General features: G+C 40.4%; 1 protein-coding gene across 5 annotated transcripts in view; it reads left to right on the forward strand.

The window, feature by feature from the left end:
* The window catches only part of L3MBTL3 (L3MBTL histone methyl-lysine binding protein 3), a 94,189-nt gene that overhangs the window by 23,898 nt on the left and 52,068 nt on the right, over positions 1-18,223 (forward strand). For all 5 annotated transcript variants that reach the window (XM_081940301.1, XM_081940302.1, XM_081940300.1 and 2 more), the window contains 4 exons: positions 8,743-8,854; positions 15,545-15,704; positions 17,073-17,196; positions 18,057-18,141. In XM_081940301.1, coding sequence (XP_081796427.1) covers positions 8,743-8,854; positions 15,545-15,704; positions 17,073-17,196; positions 18,057-18,141 — 481 coding nt within the window. The remainder of the gene's footprint in view (positions 1-8,742; positions 8,855-15,544; positions 15,705-17,072; positions 17,197-18,056; positions 18,142-18,223) is intronic.

The raw sequence follows: 18,223 nt of genomic DNA on the forward strand, positions 1-18,223 counted from the left end.
TGCGCATGCAACCCCTCCCTGCGCTCCCTCCTGCCCCCACCCCGTGCATGCATGTGCGACCCTCTGTGCCCCATTTTGGGCCTAGCAAGCCTTCCTGAAGCCTCTTGGGACAAAAAATGGGGTGGGGCAGCGCTGGAGGAACCACGCTGTGCCTCGCTCCCCCCCAGCTTCCCGTGCATGCGTACGCTGTTACAGGTATTATGTCTGTCTTGTATGCAGCTTTATTCCTCTCTAGCATTCATCTCCATTGTTCAATGATGCATTTCCTACCTTTCTAGGATTTATCCCATCTGTTCCTGTGAGGCACTTTCTCTTCCTGTTGGATGTATGTAGTTAAATTCTCGATGGCTTGTATAATGTTTTAACTGCATTTTGATTAAACAACACACACTGCAGAGATCCCAAAATCAACAGGAGACATGCACCCATGTGTGATGGAGCCCAGCTGGGGCGACAACTTGCATGCCGGCAGAGAGGCCTCCATGTGCCATAGATTTGCCATCACGGTGTTATGTGAATCCTGCATGGTCATCAGATGTGATGTCACAGGATTGCTATTTGCAGTCTCCTGCCAGGTTTCTAATTGATTTTGTTCGTTAGAAGCTGGCAGTGAAGGTTGCAAATGGTGATCATGTGACCGTGGGACACTTGCAACCCTTGTAATTGAAAGCCAATTGCCAAGGTCTTGAATCACAATCACACTGCTGCAACATTGAGTCATGTGGCTGGAACATTGAGGATTGGCCATAAATCTCATTTAGTGCCGTAATAATTTCGAATGGTTGCTGAACAAATGGTCGTTAACTGAGGGCTAAACCCTAGAAGTCACATCTCTGTATGCTGATATAAAGAATCATCTCCAATAAACACTGCAAAGAGAGAAACTTGCCAAATGTATCAGTTGATCGTAAACAGTGTTAAATACATGTGTTTCATATTTATCTGGGGATATACACAAAGATGTAGTGCTTAAAACAATTCCGGTGAATAGTTCTATGGGGCTGAATGGAGATCTGATTCCAAATTGTCTCCTCAGCTCTAATTCTACTTCTAGACTGCTGTACAACATTTCCATGCTCAGCGTTCAGAATGTTTAATTGAGGGAAATGAAATATGTCCTATTAAGTTTTCAAGGATCATGCTGTTTTGCCTCCAGTGCTTTCATCTTCTCTCCTTCCATCCCTTGTTCTCTTCTCTCTAGGCTGAAACTTGAAGTTTAGCGTTAGTCCTTTTGAATTTCTGAATAAATAAAGAGAGGATGTTTCACACCTATGTTTTATTCTTTTAAATAAGATGTAGGTGTGTGTTTGAGAAGAAAGGTTGGGCTCACTTACTTCCTCCTGTTCAGAAGGCACATTTTAAAGACAGTCTTTTAAACCCATGCTTTCTGTTCTTCCTTGCCTTCCTTGTGCTGAGGGAATGGCTTCTTCCTCCTATCGGTTTGCTTACATTTTGGAAAGTGGCTTTCTAACTAAAATGACTCGGGGTTTCCATTGGAAAAGGGATCAATGCAGTTATAATGCCAGAATACTTTGTTATTAATTTATTATTTCTCCAAGTTGTTTAAAAATGTGACCAAGCCTAATGTAGGCCAAATGCACTTTTTTTCCAAATGCCCCTCCCCCACATTCAATACATAGAAAGTATCTTACTCAAGCATTATAATTTTTTTAATTTTTCTACAGCACCTACAGTTTGTCACTGCTTATTCTTCTCTGACTCCAGAATTTGCGTTCAACAACTTCTTCCCACCTAAATACACTTCGTACTTTACTCATACTGTACTAATCATGTACAACTCCTCTGTTATAGTTAATCAGGTTTCTTTAACTTGGAAGACATGGGAGAAACTCTCCTGCTTTGGAATAACAGTAGTTTGGGGTAATCTTATTAGTAATTATATTAGATAAAAGATGCTGCCCCTTATTTAGTGGTAAAGGTATCATTAATTATGATACTCAAGGAAGTGAGTATCATACTCAAGGATCAATTTTATTTGGATTGCCCCACTTTGCACAATACCAGGGCAGTTTTTAGAGTAGAACTTTGAAAAAGTTTGGAGATGATTTTTTTTTTTAGCTTTCTGTCAAAGCTAGAGGCTTTTTTATTTTGAACATTTTATTTATACATTTTTTTAATTAACATAAAATAAACAATGTCTACATGAACAGTGTGTTCCCTGGGTACAGTTAATTTTGAAAAAAAGTAATAATAGTAGGAATAATCTTCATAACAATAACAATAATCACATAGTAGTAAGATTTGCTTATCCATTTCAATAAACCTTCCTTATATAATTAATCATTCTCTTAAGCTTTTAAAATGCCAACTTCTGTTTCTGTTAGTTAGCCGTTGATAAAATGAATCCCATGTTAAAAAATATTTTGTTTCTTCCTTCTCCTTAATTTTAAGTGTTAATTTATCCATCACTGCACATTCTAGTATTTTTAATTACACTTTCTTCTGTAGTTGTGAGAGGATCTTAAGGCAATTCTTTAAATCTTTAACTTGATCCAGAATTGATGGCTTTTTATAATTTAAATAGTGAATTAAGATTTATATTAAGTGAAAAGGCTTAGAATCACACCAACAACAATCCTAATTGGTGTGGGCAACTTCTTCCTAACCTCAAAAGAAGACAGATCAAACAGAGGTGATTACAGAAAAAATATATTTATTAGTAGTAATTAAAATACAGGTCCCTTGAATTATTTTAAACAATTCACATTGCACTGTTGTTTTTCTTATTTTTAGTATAAAAGGGTAGATTATTTATAGAAAGCAATTTCATACATGAGCCATTTTTTTCCAAGTGAAGACTGCCTGCAAGAAAATTGGTCTTTCATTCATTATTCAGATTTGTTTCAAACATTGTATGTTACAAAATATTTCAACATCCAAATGTGTTAGTAAAACGTTCAGACAAAATGAAATAAAAATGCTGCAGCAGTCTGGCTTTTAATGCAATAAGTAACTTTCATCTCAATCAGAATAGAGCTGGAAGGGACCTTGGAGGTCTTCTAGTCCAACCCGCTGCTGAAGCCTATACCATTTCAGACAAGTGATTGTCCAGTCTCTTAAAAATCTCCAGTGATGAAGCAGCTACAACTTCTGGTGGCAAGCTGTTCCACTGGTTAATTGTTCTCACTGTTAGGAAGTTTCTCCTTAATTCCAGGTTGCTTTTCTTCTGGGTTAGTTTCCAGCCATTGTTCCTTGTTCTGCCTTCAGGGGCTTTGGAAAATAGGTGGACCCCTTCCTCTTTGTGGCAGCCTCTCAAATACCATAATCTTACTATCATATCATCCTTCTTTTCTTTAGACCAGACAAACCAAATCCTGCAACCCTTCTTCATATGTTTTACTCTCCAGGCCTTTAATCATCTTAGCTGCTCTTCTTTGCACTTTATCCAGAGTCTCAATATATTTTTGTAATGTGGTGGCCAAAACTGGATGCAGTATTCCAGGCGTGGTCTTATTAGGGTTTTATATAGCGGTTACTCTGCTATGGAGTTTCAAGATTTGGGACTTTTCCATTTGTCAGGCGAAGCAGTATGTTCAAATCAGAAACACTTCAGCATATTACAATTGCTGTGAACTGTGTAGAGAACTTGAAAGTTGATACCTTCCAAACTGAAGGGCATATATAAAAGTGAAGGACCCTGCTTTTCTGAATCACTCTGATGACTACATACAATCACCTTTGGATTCAAGTGCTCCAATCAAATTGGACAAGCTGCAATAATTTAAAATTGCTTCCTGGTAAAGTAGCAGTATGTGAAACACTTTTTTTTTTTTTGGTGTACTTGTGTGCTTTTCAAGTGCCCTGTTTTCGAACGTTACAAGTATGCTAGTGCATTGTTATTGCTAACTAAACAAGTGAATGCATCTATTTTAAAAAGCATTCTGAAAATAGATATAGCTGAGCCTGAGAATACATTCAGAAAGGATGTGTGCCAGACCCTAATGGCCAAATAGAGCTAGCCAGGAATAAATCTATTATCAAATCTGGTTTGCAACTATCTGAAAGTGCCTTAAATTATTCCATTTCCTTACTTGGAATCTATATTAGTACATTCCATATACAAGCAGTTCCCATTGTCATTGTGTGATGCAGGGGTGCCAGAGATTTAAGGCTTGGAGGTGCTATTTTGATTATATGTAGAACCTAAGGTAGCAAACAGAAACCAGCTGCAAAAAACATGCCCTTAGAATGCTGAGCCCCAGAGGATTCTGCCCCTCAAAGCAAATATCGGTGGATGGATCCTCTTCAGGACCACAGCAGGAGAGAAAATAATTAAATTCTGCCATCTATTTCTGCAGCTGTCTTAATCCACTCTCCCAGCTGCTGCTATTTCCATTTTTAACCACCTGCATGTTAAGTGCAGTTGTCACAGATATGCCTTGCTTTGAAAGTGTGATCCTTTGAAACAAAAGCACAAATTGAAATTTACATGGTTGAATGTTGGTAGTCCTCCGCTTACAAATACAGGATCAGAACCTCCGTCACAAAGTGATTTTACGACTTGGTGTTTTTTTCTTTTTTCTTGCCATGCTTGTTAAGTAAATCACCATCGGTCATTAAGCAAATTTGGCTTTCCCTCTTTGACTTTGCTCACACGAATACCAAACCAATTTTTATATCTAGGATGTTGACATTATGTGTAACATGAGTGAATAGTACATAAAAGATTTTCAGACTAAACTCTTATGTATACTGTTCATTCTTGAATGACATAAAAGTGTTGGTGTGTATGTACAGAGCAGAAAATAGAGCCCCTAGCTCTAAGGTAGGGGTGTCAAACTCAATTTAATTGAGGGTCGTATCAGGGTTGTATTTGACCACAGGGGGCCAGGGTGGGTGTGGCCAGTTCGATGTCACTCATGTTGGGGGCACCTATGGGCACCTCTTGAGCTCCGTTTTCAGCTGCGACTGCCTCCTGCAACCATCTGCCAGCGAAAACGGATCTTGGGAGGGCGGCAGGTAGCCCCCTGAGCTCCATTTTCATTGACACAGGCACCGCGGGCCAGTCCTTTGCTGTTTCTAGGGCAGCCCTGCAGGCCAGATCTAAACATCCCCCTAGGCTGGATCTGGCCCCCGGGCCTTGAGTTTGACACCCCTGCTCCAAGGTGTTTACAATCAAACATTTTCTGGAGGGGAAACAAAAAGGAAAGGAAAAGGTAACAGACAGGAGTTTACTGTATGCAGTTATCTTTGAAAAAATGCTGGTATACTATCTTGAAAAATTGTCTTTTTTGTTATTGAAAATGAAACTGCGTAAAGCTATTCAGTCCGATTCAGAAAGTTCATTTTCCAAGGTATTTTCAATGGAATTATACGTGACCACTAGATGGTACTGGCATTCTACTGTTATTTTTTTTTCAATAGCCTTCCTTAATTTTACTACCATTTAATTATATAGCTTTGTTTATCTTATGTTCGCACTTTCTGTAATTTTCTCCAACATTTTCCTCTTTGATATGCGTGCTTTCCTGAGAATTCTGGTCCTCCTTCAGTCTAAAATTGGAACAAATGTTTAAAGAATAAATAGAAAACTCAGATTTTTGCAGCTCAGGAATACATTCACTGAGACAGATGCACTCAGGGATAAGCATGCTTTGCCTCTTATTTCAATTAATGTGGGTGAGACTATTTTTAAAATTCAGAAGATAATACAGGTGAAACTCGAAAAATTAGAATATCGTGCAAAAGTTCATTTATTTCAGTAATGCAACTTAAAAGGTGAAACTAATATATGACACAGTGACGTGCGGTGAGGTTTATGACTGGTGAGGCACTGACACAGTGCTGGGTTTCAAATATTTTTAGACTTGTGGACTTCAACTCCCAGAATTCCACAGCCAGGCATGCTCAGTTCCAATTTAAAGCGACAGCATTTGTTTTTCTCCTTTGCGCCTTCTTTCTTTTTCTTTTTCTTCTCCTTCCCCTCCTTCCTCCCTCTCTCACTTCCTCCCCCTCTCTCAAACACACACACACACACACACACACACACACACACACACACACACAGAAGTTGGATTGGACTATCTCTCCTACCCCTTCCCTCTCTCACTCACTTTCAAACAAACCCCCCCCCCCACACACAAAAGTTGGATTGGATATCTTTTCCAGTGGCTTGAAAGCAGCTCCTCTGCCACCCCCCCCCCCCATTCCCCTGCTGCCTTTCCCAAACACCTCCACCATTGCAAATGCAGCCTGCTGTCTGGGTGGGAAATGCCTGGAACACAATAAAGCCCACCCACCACCTCCTGCTGGCAGGCTGGGGTGAGAGGAGAGGCAGAGAAGCCGGAGGGGAGCCGAGCCGATCCTTCCAAAAGAAAGAGGCTGGGGGGAAGTGTGTGTACTACAGCATGGCTCTTTGCCTGGCTTCCTGCCTCCTCCTGTGGTCTCCTCAGTGCTCGCTTGTGCTCTCCCTCCCCAAGTGTAGTTTGATTGCAGGTGGAGCCACGTTGCCTTTTCAAACTTGTAATCAGTGAAGCTGGGCTAGATTTTTATATAGTTTTATCCAGCTGTGTGTGTGTGAGAGAGAAATGAATGGGGGCCTGGAGAGGAAGTCACTACACTTGGGGAGGGAGAGCACCAGTGAGGTTAAGCAGAGTCATCCACGGTGAGGCAGCAACTAGCTCAGCTTTTTCCTTTTACTTTTTTTTTTCATGATGAGAGTGGTGAGGCTGTGCCTCACCTGCCTCACCTGACTGCATGTCACTGATATGACATAAGACTCATTACATGCAAAGCAAGATAGTTCAAGCTGTGATTTGTCATAATTGTGATGATTATGGCTTACAGCTCATGAAAACCCCAAATCCACAATCTCAGAAAATTAGAATATTACATTCAATCAATAAAACAAGGATTGTACATAGAACAATATCGGACCTCTGAAAAGTATAAGCATGCATATGTACTCAGTACTTGGTTTGGGCCCCTTTTGCAGCAATTACTGCCTCAATGCGGCGTGGCATGGAAGCTATCAGCCTGTGGCACTGCTGAGGTGTTATGGAAGACCAGGATGCTTCAATAGTGGCCTTCAGCTCTTCTGCATTGTTCGGTCTCATGTCTCTCATCTTTCTCTTGGCAATGCCCCATAGAATCTCTATGGGGTTCAGGTCAGGCGAGTTGCTGGCCAATCAAGCACAGTAATCCCATAGTCATTGAACCAGGTTTTGGTGCTTTTGGCAGTGTGGGCAGGTGCCAAGTCCTGCTGTAAAATGAAGTTAGCATCCCCATAAAGCTCGTCTGTGGAAGGAAGCATGAAGTGCTCCAAAATCTCCTGGTAGACGGCTGCGTTGACCCTGGACTTAATGAGGCGCAGTGGACCAACACCAGCAGATGACATGCTCCCCAAATCAACACAGACTGTGGAAACTTCACACTGGACTTCAAGCATCTTGCAGTGTGTGCCTCTCCATTATTCCTCCATAGTCTGGGTCCTTGGTTTCCAAATGAGATGCAAAAGTTGCTCTCATCAGAAAAGAGGACTTTGGACCACTGAGCAACAGACCAGGTCTGTTTTTCTTTAGCCCAGGTAAGACGCTTCTGACGTTGTTTGTTGTTCAGGAGCAGCTTGACAAGAGGAATATGACATTTGAAGCCCATGTCCAGGATCCGTCTGTGTGTGGTGGCTCTTGATGCACTGACTCCAGCCTCAGTCCACTCCTTGTAAAAGTCCCCAAAACTTTTGAATGACCTTTTCCTGACAATCCTCTCCAGGCTTTGGTCATCCCTGCTGCTTGTACACCTTTTTCTTCCACACTTTCCCCTTCCACATAACTTTCTATTAATGTGCTTTGATACAGCTCTTTGGGAACATCCAACTTCTTTTGCAATTACCTCTTGAGGCTTTCCCTCCTTATGGAGGGTGTCAATGATGGTTTTCTGCACAACTGTCAGGCCAGCAGTCTTTCCCATGATTGTGATTCCTACTGAACCAGACTGAGAGACCATTTAAAGGCTCAGGAACCCTTTGCAGGTGTTATGGCTTAATTAGCTGATTAGAATGGGACACTTTGAGCCTAGAATATTGCACCTTTTCACAATATTCTATATACAATTTTCTGAGATTGTGGATTTGGGGTTTTCATGAGCTGTAAGCCATAATCATCACAATTATGACAAATCATGGCTTGAACTATCTTGCTTTGCATGTAATGAGTCTATCTCATATATTAGTTTCACCTTTTAAGTTGCATTACTGAAATAAATGAACTTTTGCACAATATTCTAATTTTTTGAGTTTCACCTGTATATAAATTATATACCAAATGGGGTACAGCAGCATAAGTGAATCAGTCAGTACCCCCATTAACTTTGCTTGCCGGAAGATGGATGGGAAGTTTCAAATGATAATCATGAGACACTAGGATGCTACAACTATTATAAATATGTACCAATTGCCAAGTGTCTAAATTTTGAACATATGACCATGAGGATGCAGCAATAGAAGTAAGGGTGAGAAACAATTGTAAGTCACTGTTTTCAGTGCCATTGCAAATTTGACTGGTTGATAAATAATGGTTATAAGTCAAAGACTGGCTGTATATGTAGCAATATAAAAGCTACTTCTTGTTTTATTGTCTAAAATCAAATCCATTGGCAATTTAAATAAGTAATGAGATAATGATGAATAATAAATATCGCTCTGTGTGTGTGTGTGTGTTTTGTAAAAAATACAAACTAATTGATGCTCAAACTTTTTATATTTTTTTCACATTTTAAAATCAGTTTTGTGTGAATGAATTTGGAGCTCTAGAAGTAATCACTGATGTGACAGAGATGGAAAGTGTTAAGAAGGCTACAGCTACCACAACTTGGATGGTGCCAACTGTTCAAGAAGGTCAGTGCAGTGATTTTAATTTTGTTTCTTGGCATCACAATTTTATATGGATATCAGTGTGTCCAGCTGTCCTAAGCAAGGTTATAATTTCTGTTGTGCATACATTTGAAATAAGAAGAGAAGGCATCTGAGCAGAATTGTTCTACAATTACTCTAAAATCTGTTTCAAAGAGTGAATCGCGATGTTAGCGTAATTTCCCATTTTTAAACAGTTTGGGGTAGCAAGTAATGGGAGAGGAAGGAGGAAGTGAAGATCAAGACCAGAGATGCGCATTTGGCATAATCCAAGCATTCTTCCTAAAAAAACCCATGCTGTTCTACCTTCCCTGCAATAGCCACAAGGGAAAGAAAGGACTAGACCTGTTTGCCTGCTAGATGGGCCCCCAATCCTGATCAAATGTTTGCTCTCATGGTCCGGAGACAATAGTCATGTTAAATGCAGTTAAAACATTCACACAAACATTGGTGCTAAATTAACAGGATTTGTATTAAAAATAAAATGTTACTGTTAATGGATTTTGCTTAGAAGAAGGTTGCAGCTTCTGCTTTCTTGTAATGTGCAACACCATCTCTTAGTTCACAGAATCACATTTTGTCTCTTGAAATAGTTAAGCCATAATCCGAAGACGGAACTGAAAATAAAAGTGGAACCAGATAAAAGAATCAGAGAAGGCAGTTCCATAGATTGTTTAAAGTGTTTGTGATTCCTATATATTTGTCTTTGGTGAAGCTAAAACACAATCATCTTCTTATGCCCATGGAAAACTAATAAGAACCAATTAAGAACTAGGTGATAGGATTCTGAATATTTCAGAAAAGAGCTGCTGAATTAAATTGTATTCTGGGCTGAACAGTTTCTAGCCTCAGGGATGTATAAGGCTGTGTGGGAAGCCTTGGAAATTGTTTTGTAAGCCCCAGAGTGGCCTTAACCCAATTTAGGAAAAAAGACAAATTATTTCAACTACTTCAGCTCTGCCCACTCATTTTCCTGCTCACTATGGTTTCACCCTCCCCCAAAGTTTATATTTGATTCCCCAATAACCAGAAGATTGCCCATTCCTGCTCTAAATGCTGGATATATACAGACTTCTGCTTCCAGGAAAAGGAGCCTATCTTTCATTTATGAAAGAGAACAGGTTCAGCAAAATCTTACGAATAGCGAAAGTCTAAAGGAGATTTAATTTGTGAATTCTCTTGTTGCCTTGCAACCTTCATGCTGCTCCACAGTCCTCTGCAGAGCATCTCTGCAGGAAAATGGCAAATTCATCAAAACACACATGTCCTTATTTCTCTTGTGAGTTCCAGTGAGCAGAACTTTGCTCATCTGGGATGCAGTCCAATAGCGTTTATATATTGAAATCTGTTTGATCGAATATTTTTACAAAGTTCTTAAGCTTGCTTGATATAAGTAGTAATTTAAACGCAAGAACTTAAAAAGTGTCTTGCTGGATTGGACTGTTGGTCAATCTAGGTAATTCATCCATCTGTCCTCGCGGTGGCCAATCAGTTATACAAGAAAGAATTATTCCATAAATTTGGCCAACCCTTTTTTGAAACCAGCTAAGTTGGTAGCCACTATTATATCTCATAGTTCCAAATTTTAATTATTTATGGTGTAAAAATACTTTGTTTTGTCTTGCTGGATTCTTCCAAGATTCATTTTCATTAACATCTGCGTCTAGTATTTTGGGAAGGGGAAGACAGCTTCTCCTTATCCATATCATGTACAGTTTTGTACACTAAGGTGACCAACTTTTTTACAATAAAAAGGAGGACAAAACACATTCTATTGTCCAAAATGCTAAGGTGACCAACTTTTTTACAATGAAAAGGAGGACAAATAAATTGGAAAAAATATATCATAAATAAAAGAAATATTTTATTCATTGCAACAATAATACACTAAATTATGATATATGCATAATAAAAACCTGGTGTGCATTACGGAGACCTGGTTGGGCCATGAGGGGTGTGTGCCCCTTAGCGAACTATGCCCAACAGGCTTCCAGGCGTTTCACCAGCCGAGAGCCCAGGGCAGGGGCGGGAGGGGGGGTAGCGGTGGTTATTAGGGAAAGTCTCAGACCTCATGAGGTCACTGTGCCTCATATAGGCGGGTGTGAGTCCCTCTTTGTGAAGTGGGGCCTTGGAGCTCAGGTGGGCCTTTTTGTTACATATCTGTCTCCCTGCTATGTTTCATCGGCCCTGCCGGAGCTGCTGGATGTATTAGCTGGATTGGCAATTGATTTCCCCAGGCTCATGGTCCTGAGGGATTTCAATCTACCTTCCATTGGCAAGACATCCGAGTCAACTCGGGAGTTCATGGCTTCCATGACAGCTATGGGCCTAACTCAGTTAATTCAAGACCCCACCCATAATGGGGGACACACGCTCGACCTGATTTTTGTCTCTGGGCAGTGGATGAATGATCTAGATTTAGGGGATATTTCTATTCAACCCTTGTCATGGTCTGATCATTTCCTCATCAGGCTTGACTTCCATACCGCTACCCCTCGCCGCAGAGAGGCGGAACCAACTAGATGGTTCCGCCCCAGGCATGTGATGGACCCCGAAAGGTTCCTGATGGAGCTTGGGACTTCTCCTGAATCCCTTGCTCACAACTCGACCGAAGCCCTAGTAGAAGCCTGGGATAGGGCTGCCGCTGGGGCTTTGGATCGTGTTGTGCCTTTGCGGCCTCTGACCCAGTGTCGATCCCGGATGGCTCCCTGGTTTACCGAGGAGCTCCGGGAGATGAAACGCCGGAAAAGACACCTAGAGAGTGGCTGGAGGGCCAGCCGGTCCGAATCTGATCGAACACTAGTAAGAATTCATATTAAATCCTACTTAGTGGCGATAGAAGCGGCAAAACGGCAATATTTTTCCGCTCTTATCGCGTCCGCAGATAACCGCCCAGCCGCCCTGTTTAGGGTGACCCGCTCCTTACTTAACCAAGGAACTGGGGAAGACCCCTTGCAGGGTAGAGCTGAAGAATTTGTTCAGTATCTGCAGGATAAAATCACTCAGATCCGGACAGGCTTGGACTCTGACTGGGTAGATTCGGGCGAGCCGACGGGTATGAATCTTGAGGAGACAATCTGGGATGGGTTTGACCCTGTGACCCCCGAAGGCATGGACAGGATTATGGGGAGACTCAGTGCTGCCACTTGTGTGCTGGACCCATGTCCCTCTTGGTTAGTTTCGGCTTCCCAGGAGGTGACACGAGGCTGGCTCCAGGCGATTACCAACGCTTCATTGAGAGAGGGGTTCTTTCCCACCGCCTTGAAGGAGGCGGTGGTGAGGCCCCTCCTCAAGAAGCCTTCCCTGGACCCAGCTTCTTTAGCCAACTATCGTCCGGTCTCCAACCTTCGCTTTGTAGCAAAGGTTGTCGAGAGTGTGGTAGCACGTCAGCTTCCCCAGTACCTGGATGAAGTTGTCTACCTGGATCCGTTTCAGTCGGGTTTCAGGGCCGGGTGCAGCACGGAGACGGCATTGGTCGCGTTGGTCGATGATCTCTGGCGGGCCCAGGACAGGTGCTGTTCCTCTGTCCTGGTCCTATTAGACCTCTCAGCGGCTTTCGATACGATCGACCATGGTATCCTACTGCGACGACTCGGGGGGTTGGGAGTGGGGGGCACCGTTTTACGGTGGTTCTCCTCCTACCTGTCGGATCGGTCGCAGTTTGTGTTGACTGGAGGGCAGAGATCGACCCCCAGGCGCGTCACTTGTGGAGTGCCCCAGGGGTTGGTTCTCTCACCCCTCCTGTTCAACATATACATGAAACCGCTGGGCGAGATCATCCGTGGTTTTGGGGTACGGTATCATCAATATGCTGATGATACCCAACTTTTCATCTCTACCCCAAACCACCCAAACGATGTCCTCGACGTGATGTCCCGATGCCTGGAGGCTGTGCGGATCTGGATGGGGAGGAACAGGCTCAAGCTTAATCCCTCCAAGACTGAGTGGCTGTGGTTTCCGTCATCCCGATTTGTACATCTTGTTCCATCTTTGACAATAGGGGGAGAAAATTTAGCCCCCTCAGAGAGGGTTCGCAATCTGGGAGTCCTCCTGGATACGCGTCTTAATTTAGAAGAACACCTGACGGCCTTGACCAGGGGGGCCTTTTACCAGGTTCGCCTGGTACGTCAGTTGTGCCCCTTCCTGGATCGGGATGCTCTGTGCACAGTCACTCATGCCCTCGTCCTTTCTCGCCTGGACTACTGCAATGCTCTCTACATGGGGCTGCCCTTGAAGAGCACCCGGAGGCTTCAGCTGGTTCAGAATGCGGCCGCTCGAGTTGTCATGGGGGTACCTAGGTGCTCCCATGTTACACCCCTTTTAGGCGGCCTGCACTGGTTGCTGGTTGTTTTCCGGGTGCTATTCAAGGTATTAATTATGACCTTTAAAGCGCTCCATGGCTTAGGCCCAGGGTACCTGCGAGACCACCTACTGCCACCAGTAGCCTCCCACGGTCCAGTACGATCCCACAGAGTTGGCCTCCTCAGGGTGCCGTCGGCCAGGCAGTGTCAGCTGGTGACCCCCAGGGGGAGAGCCTTCTCTGTGGGAGCGCCTTCCCTCTGGAATGAGCTCCCCCCGGAGCTTTGCATAATCCCTGACCTCCGGTCCTTCCGACGCGCCCTAAAAAGTTGGCTTTTCCAGCAAGCCGGCCTGGCCTGTTAATTTTAATTTTAACTTATTTTAAATGTATTGTTTTTTTTTAAAAAAATCTGTTTTTTTTTGGATATGGATTTAATCTTTTTTAACTTTTGGGATGTGTGTTTTTTAATGTTGTACACCGCCCTGAGTCCTTTTGGAGAAGGGCGGCATATAAATCCAAATAAACCAAACCAAACCAAAACTTTTGCAACATTTTATATTGTAATTATGCTTTCATGCCTGTTAATTATTATTTAAATGAGTACTTTTCCATTGAATTAATTTTTTTGTCAATGTATCATCTTCTAACAATATATTGGAAATATCTGAATAAGAAATATCCTTCATATTGAATTTTACGGCAAGTGCTGCAGCTAGAGTATCAACATTCAATCTCGATTTCTCACTTGTCGAAAAATCATTGGCAATTGAAAAAAACTCTTTCAACTGCTGCATTAGTTCCAGGGCAGCACAACGTAAATTGAACAAGTATAAATAAATGTTCACATGGAATATGTTCATTTTTGAAATGGCTGAAAATATCCACCCATCTTTTATCAATTTCAACATGTTGATTTTCCCATTGTATTAATTTTTCAGAATTTAAATATACATTCAGTCTTCTAATTTCTTCAAAGAGACAATTGTCGTCTATTTTAATGTCTAGCATTTCTTTAGATAAAAATTCAACACAAGATTCAATATCTGTTCAATATACTTGCGATGAAGTAAAAAAAACACCATTAAAAACTGTTTAATAAAACGTGAATTGTACTTACCTCTGTATAATTGAATATTCACTGAGAAAGAAATAATTACCATGAGTCATTCAATTGCCGACGTGCCGTGAGTCTACTGCGTGCATATGTGCCATGTTGTGTTTCAGTAAGAAGTAAACAAAGCCACTTGCACGCGGCGCTCTCAAGGTCTCCCGTGTGGAGCGCATGCGTCTCATAATCGCGTCTTATACCGCACTATACCGAGTCTTGACGAATTGTCGTTTCAAATACAAATACGTCACATAACGCGCAACAGATTAGTCTTCAAATATCGAAAAGGAGGACATGTAGGAGGACACTTTTCGAGGGAGGACAGAACTTACAAAAGAAGGACTGTCCTCCCTAAAGGAGGACAGTTGGTCACCTTATGTACACTATATTTGTGTTCTCTTTTGTTGACTTCCTTTCTAAAATAAGCACACACACACACACACACAACATTTCCTTGTAAGATGCAGTTCTTTGATCAACTTTCCTCTGAACTTTCTCTAGTTCCACTATATCCCTTTTAAGTTGTTGTAACCAAAACTACACACTGTATTCTAGATGTGGCTGCAACATTGATTTATATAAGATCTTTATTTATTTATTAATCTGTTTCTTTATATATTAAAGTTTTATGCCACCCATCTCCACTATAAGGTGACTCCTGGTGGTTTACAGATTATGAAACAAATAGAATAATAATTGCAATATATTAAACTATTAATAATTGGACAACAAACAAAACGATAGTTTTATTATATTGGCTTCTCTATTTTCATACGAATTCTTATTATCCTTGACACACAGTTGACTTTTACAGCAGATGCACACTGTATTGAAATCTTTATTGAACTGTTCATCATCACTCGGAGAAATAAGCTTGTTGTTGAGTAAATGGTTTAGATGAAGCCTGTAAGATTTTCCTAAAGTGTCAGCACTGATTGCTTGTGGGAAGCCTGAAATCAATTTATAAATGTTTATCAGTAATTAAAGAGGTGCAGGAGGTTGAGCTCAAAAGCAGAAAGATGCTTTGAAGCATGAAAGTTGTAACACATCAGCCAAATATGCTTTTTGTCTATAGATTGTTCTACAGCTGCAAAAGCAGCCAGGCAATCCTGGGTAAAGATATGGCTGCTTTAAGGAATGGCAGACATGTACTAGGTGTGTTTCCCAGCTGAAAGTCTTGGTCATTTTGTGTGACATAATTCATTATCTTGTTTTGCTTCACCTGCATGTCATCTTGAAAATTCACTGCTTTCTTTCTTCTGTGTAGCATTCTCAGAAAAAACAGAAGTACCACCAAAATTGAAGGAAACTGCAAAGGCAGATGGGCTTCATTTTTGTGAAAATTGTTTTCAATCTGGAACATCAGTGGAGTTTGTAGCTGGAGAAAGAACTTGCAGCCAGAAATGTGCCCATCTGTTTAAAAACAAGTAAGAATATAATACATACAACACAGTATCATGGCAAGTACAAATTCTGTTGTCGCCTAAGGGAACACTGGATAAAAATACTTGCTGAGCTGTCAGTTGATTTTTAAAAAAATTGAATCTATGTTGTATTATTATTGCTAATTACTGCTGGGGTTTTTTTGTGTGAAGCAAAGGAGAAAAGGTATGGGGATATTAGAGGCACTAGGTGCCATCATGCAATCCTGTATAGTGGTTGCAGGTGAAATCATCCACCTGTAACAAATTCCAGGGATAGAACACGGGTGATATCACAAGAATTCAAACGTATTTAATAAGAATGTTTCTATGCGACTTCTAGAATGCCATTTGGAGATACTATACATAGGGTAGAGCTTTTAATACCACATTATTGACCCCTATTCAGTTATACAAAACAAGGCAAATGATTTTTACAATTATTTAAACAAGTTTATAAATAAAAGAATCCCCAAGAACTTGAAACAGTATTGACCTTACACATCTCAGAGAAGCCATATTTTCCTCGGTAATTACCACTGTTTGTTTGTGAGTATAATATAAACCTGCCAGAATACTCGCATGTTTGATTACCATTCAGAATAATTCATAGCTAAGTGTCAACAGGATGCAGCCTTGGGTGCAATCTTGTATACATTAGTGCAGACATATTCTTTGAAAGAGAACAGGAGCATAAGATATTCAGAAGCAGTCTTAAAAGAAGCAGCTGAAGGAAACCTGCAAAAGAAAAACACATGGCTGTCAAAGATAGCTCCTTCATTCACGTTCCTGAGTGCTGTAAGAATTTGAACAGTTCTGATACATATCTATTAAAAAAATAAATCCCAGTAAGTTTGACTTCTAGTTAAAAATTGCAGCATCAGTATTTAGAATTTTACTTGGTATATGAGCGTATGATCAAAAAAGTTTGCATTATTCACTTTAATTTTGTAAAGGTTCTATTTAGATGCAATCCATTGTATTGGAATTTATGGCAGGAAAGTCATGTGTTTTTATTCAGGGCCATGCATTAATTTAAAAAGGGCATATTTTCTGTTTTCTGTTAGTAATAGTGTAGTTCAGTTTATCACTAACGCAAATAACTATTGCACAGTTGTTTTTACTGTGCTCATTTGAGAAATTTATTTTACTGTCTTACATAATAATCTCTTCAATCTTTCAAGAGATTGCAATCTTTCTATTATTCCACTTGACAGCATTCAAATTTGCTATTTCTTTTCTTTTCAAATGCCCTTTTAAAGTATGTGCTTTGAGGAGAAATAGGAAAGGAAAGGTTTGAAAAATACAAAGTCTTGTTTTGTGTATCACAACTTTTTCCTTGTGGTAATTATTGCAATTTAATTCTCATTCTAGGGAATCAAAGGAGGAAAAAGACGTGTCAGAATGCAGTGACGAAGACTATTCTAAGGGCGTTCAAAAGAGAAAAAGCAAACTGCCAACCAAAGGAGAGGTTATCGAAGAAAAAGATAAAGAAACAGTTAGTATTTTTCAGTCGATTGTTCTAGATTAGACCATTTCTTGTAGTTTTAGTACTGTTCAGTAGTCCCTGCCTGTAAACCCTGTGCACTTTAAGCCCATTGCCAATCATTATTTGTTCAGTAGTCAAGGGAACAAACCATAAATGGAGTGGTACGTTTTAACTGATTTAACTAAATTTAACTGATTTGCCCGAATCTCATGAGATTTCTGGACTACGTGATATTTCCACAGCCTCAAATAACTCCCCTTCCCCGAATGAAATTGATTTTTTATTAGAAATCTTATAAGGTATAAGAATATTGAAATCTTGTAAAATTCAGCAATAATACATGTCCTTCCAATTATTTGATTGATAAACGAACAGTCATTTGATTTTGTTATTGACAAATGTTGTGAATGCTTGCCCAATTGGATGTTGGGGTTGGGGTTGGGGTTGGGCTGGTGTTAAAGAAATATATACCACTCTTCTGACTAGTGCATTTATTTTCATGTAGATAGAGTAAGAATAGTAAAGTATACATCTTGTCTACAGTGTAGTCATTTTCTGAAAGCATCCTACAGAGAGCATATTATTATTATTCTCTCTTGTACTGTATTGTAGTTCACTGTTTTAATATTGCAAATCAAAACTGAATTTTATTCATACATCTGGTTTCACATATACTTAAGTTGTTCATAATACTATCTTCCTAGTTTAATCAAAAACCACTCTGCAGGCTGGTGCTTCATTTTCCATTGATTTTTACATGACCTGAATTCATATTTAAATATTCAAAATACTGTCAGAACAGGAACTTCTTTGTTTGATAATCATAAATGATAATTATGCCAGTTGCAATATTTAATTTTGCAATTTAGGAAGAGAACGCTGAAGGAAGAATATTGAGAGTATCTCAAAGAGCCACAAGGAAAAGGAAACGAGAGGTGGCAATTTTAAAACAAAGTAAGTTGATTTATAATACTTTTGCAGAATAAAGTTTTCCTTTAGTTCCTCAAAAAACTTATGTCTTGAGGTAAATGGATTG

The sequence above is a fragment of the Natrix helvetica genome (genome assembly GCF_964273705.1).
Source record: "Natrix helvetica genome assembly, chromosome: 2".
In the NCBI taxonomy this organism is placed as follows: Eukaryota; Metazoa; Chordata; class Lepidosauria; order Squamata; family Natricidae; genus Natrix; species Natrix helvetica.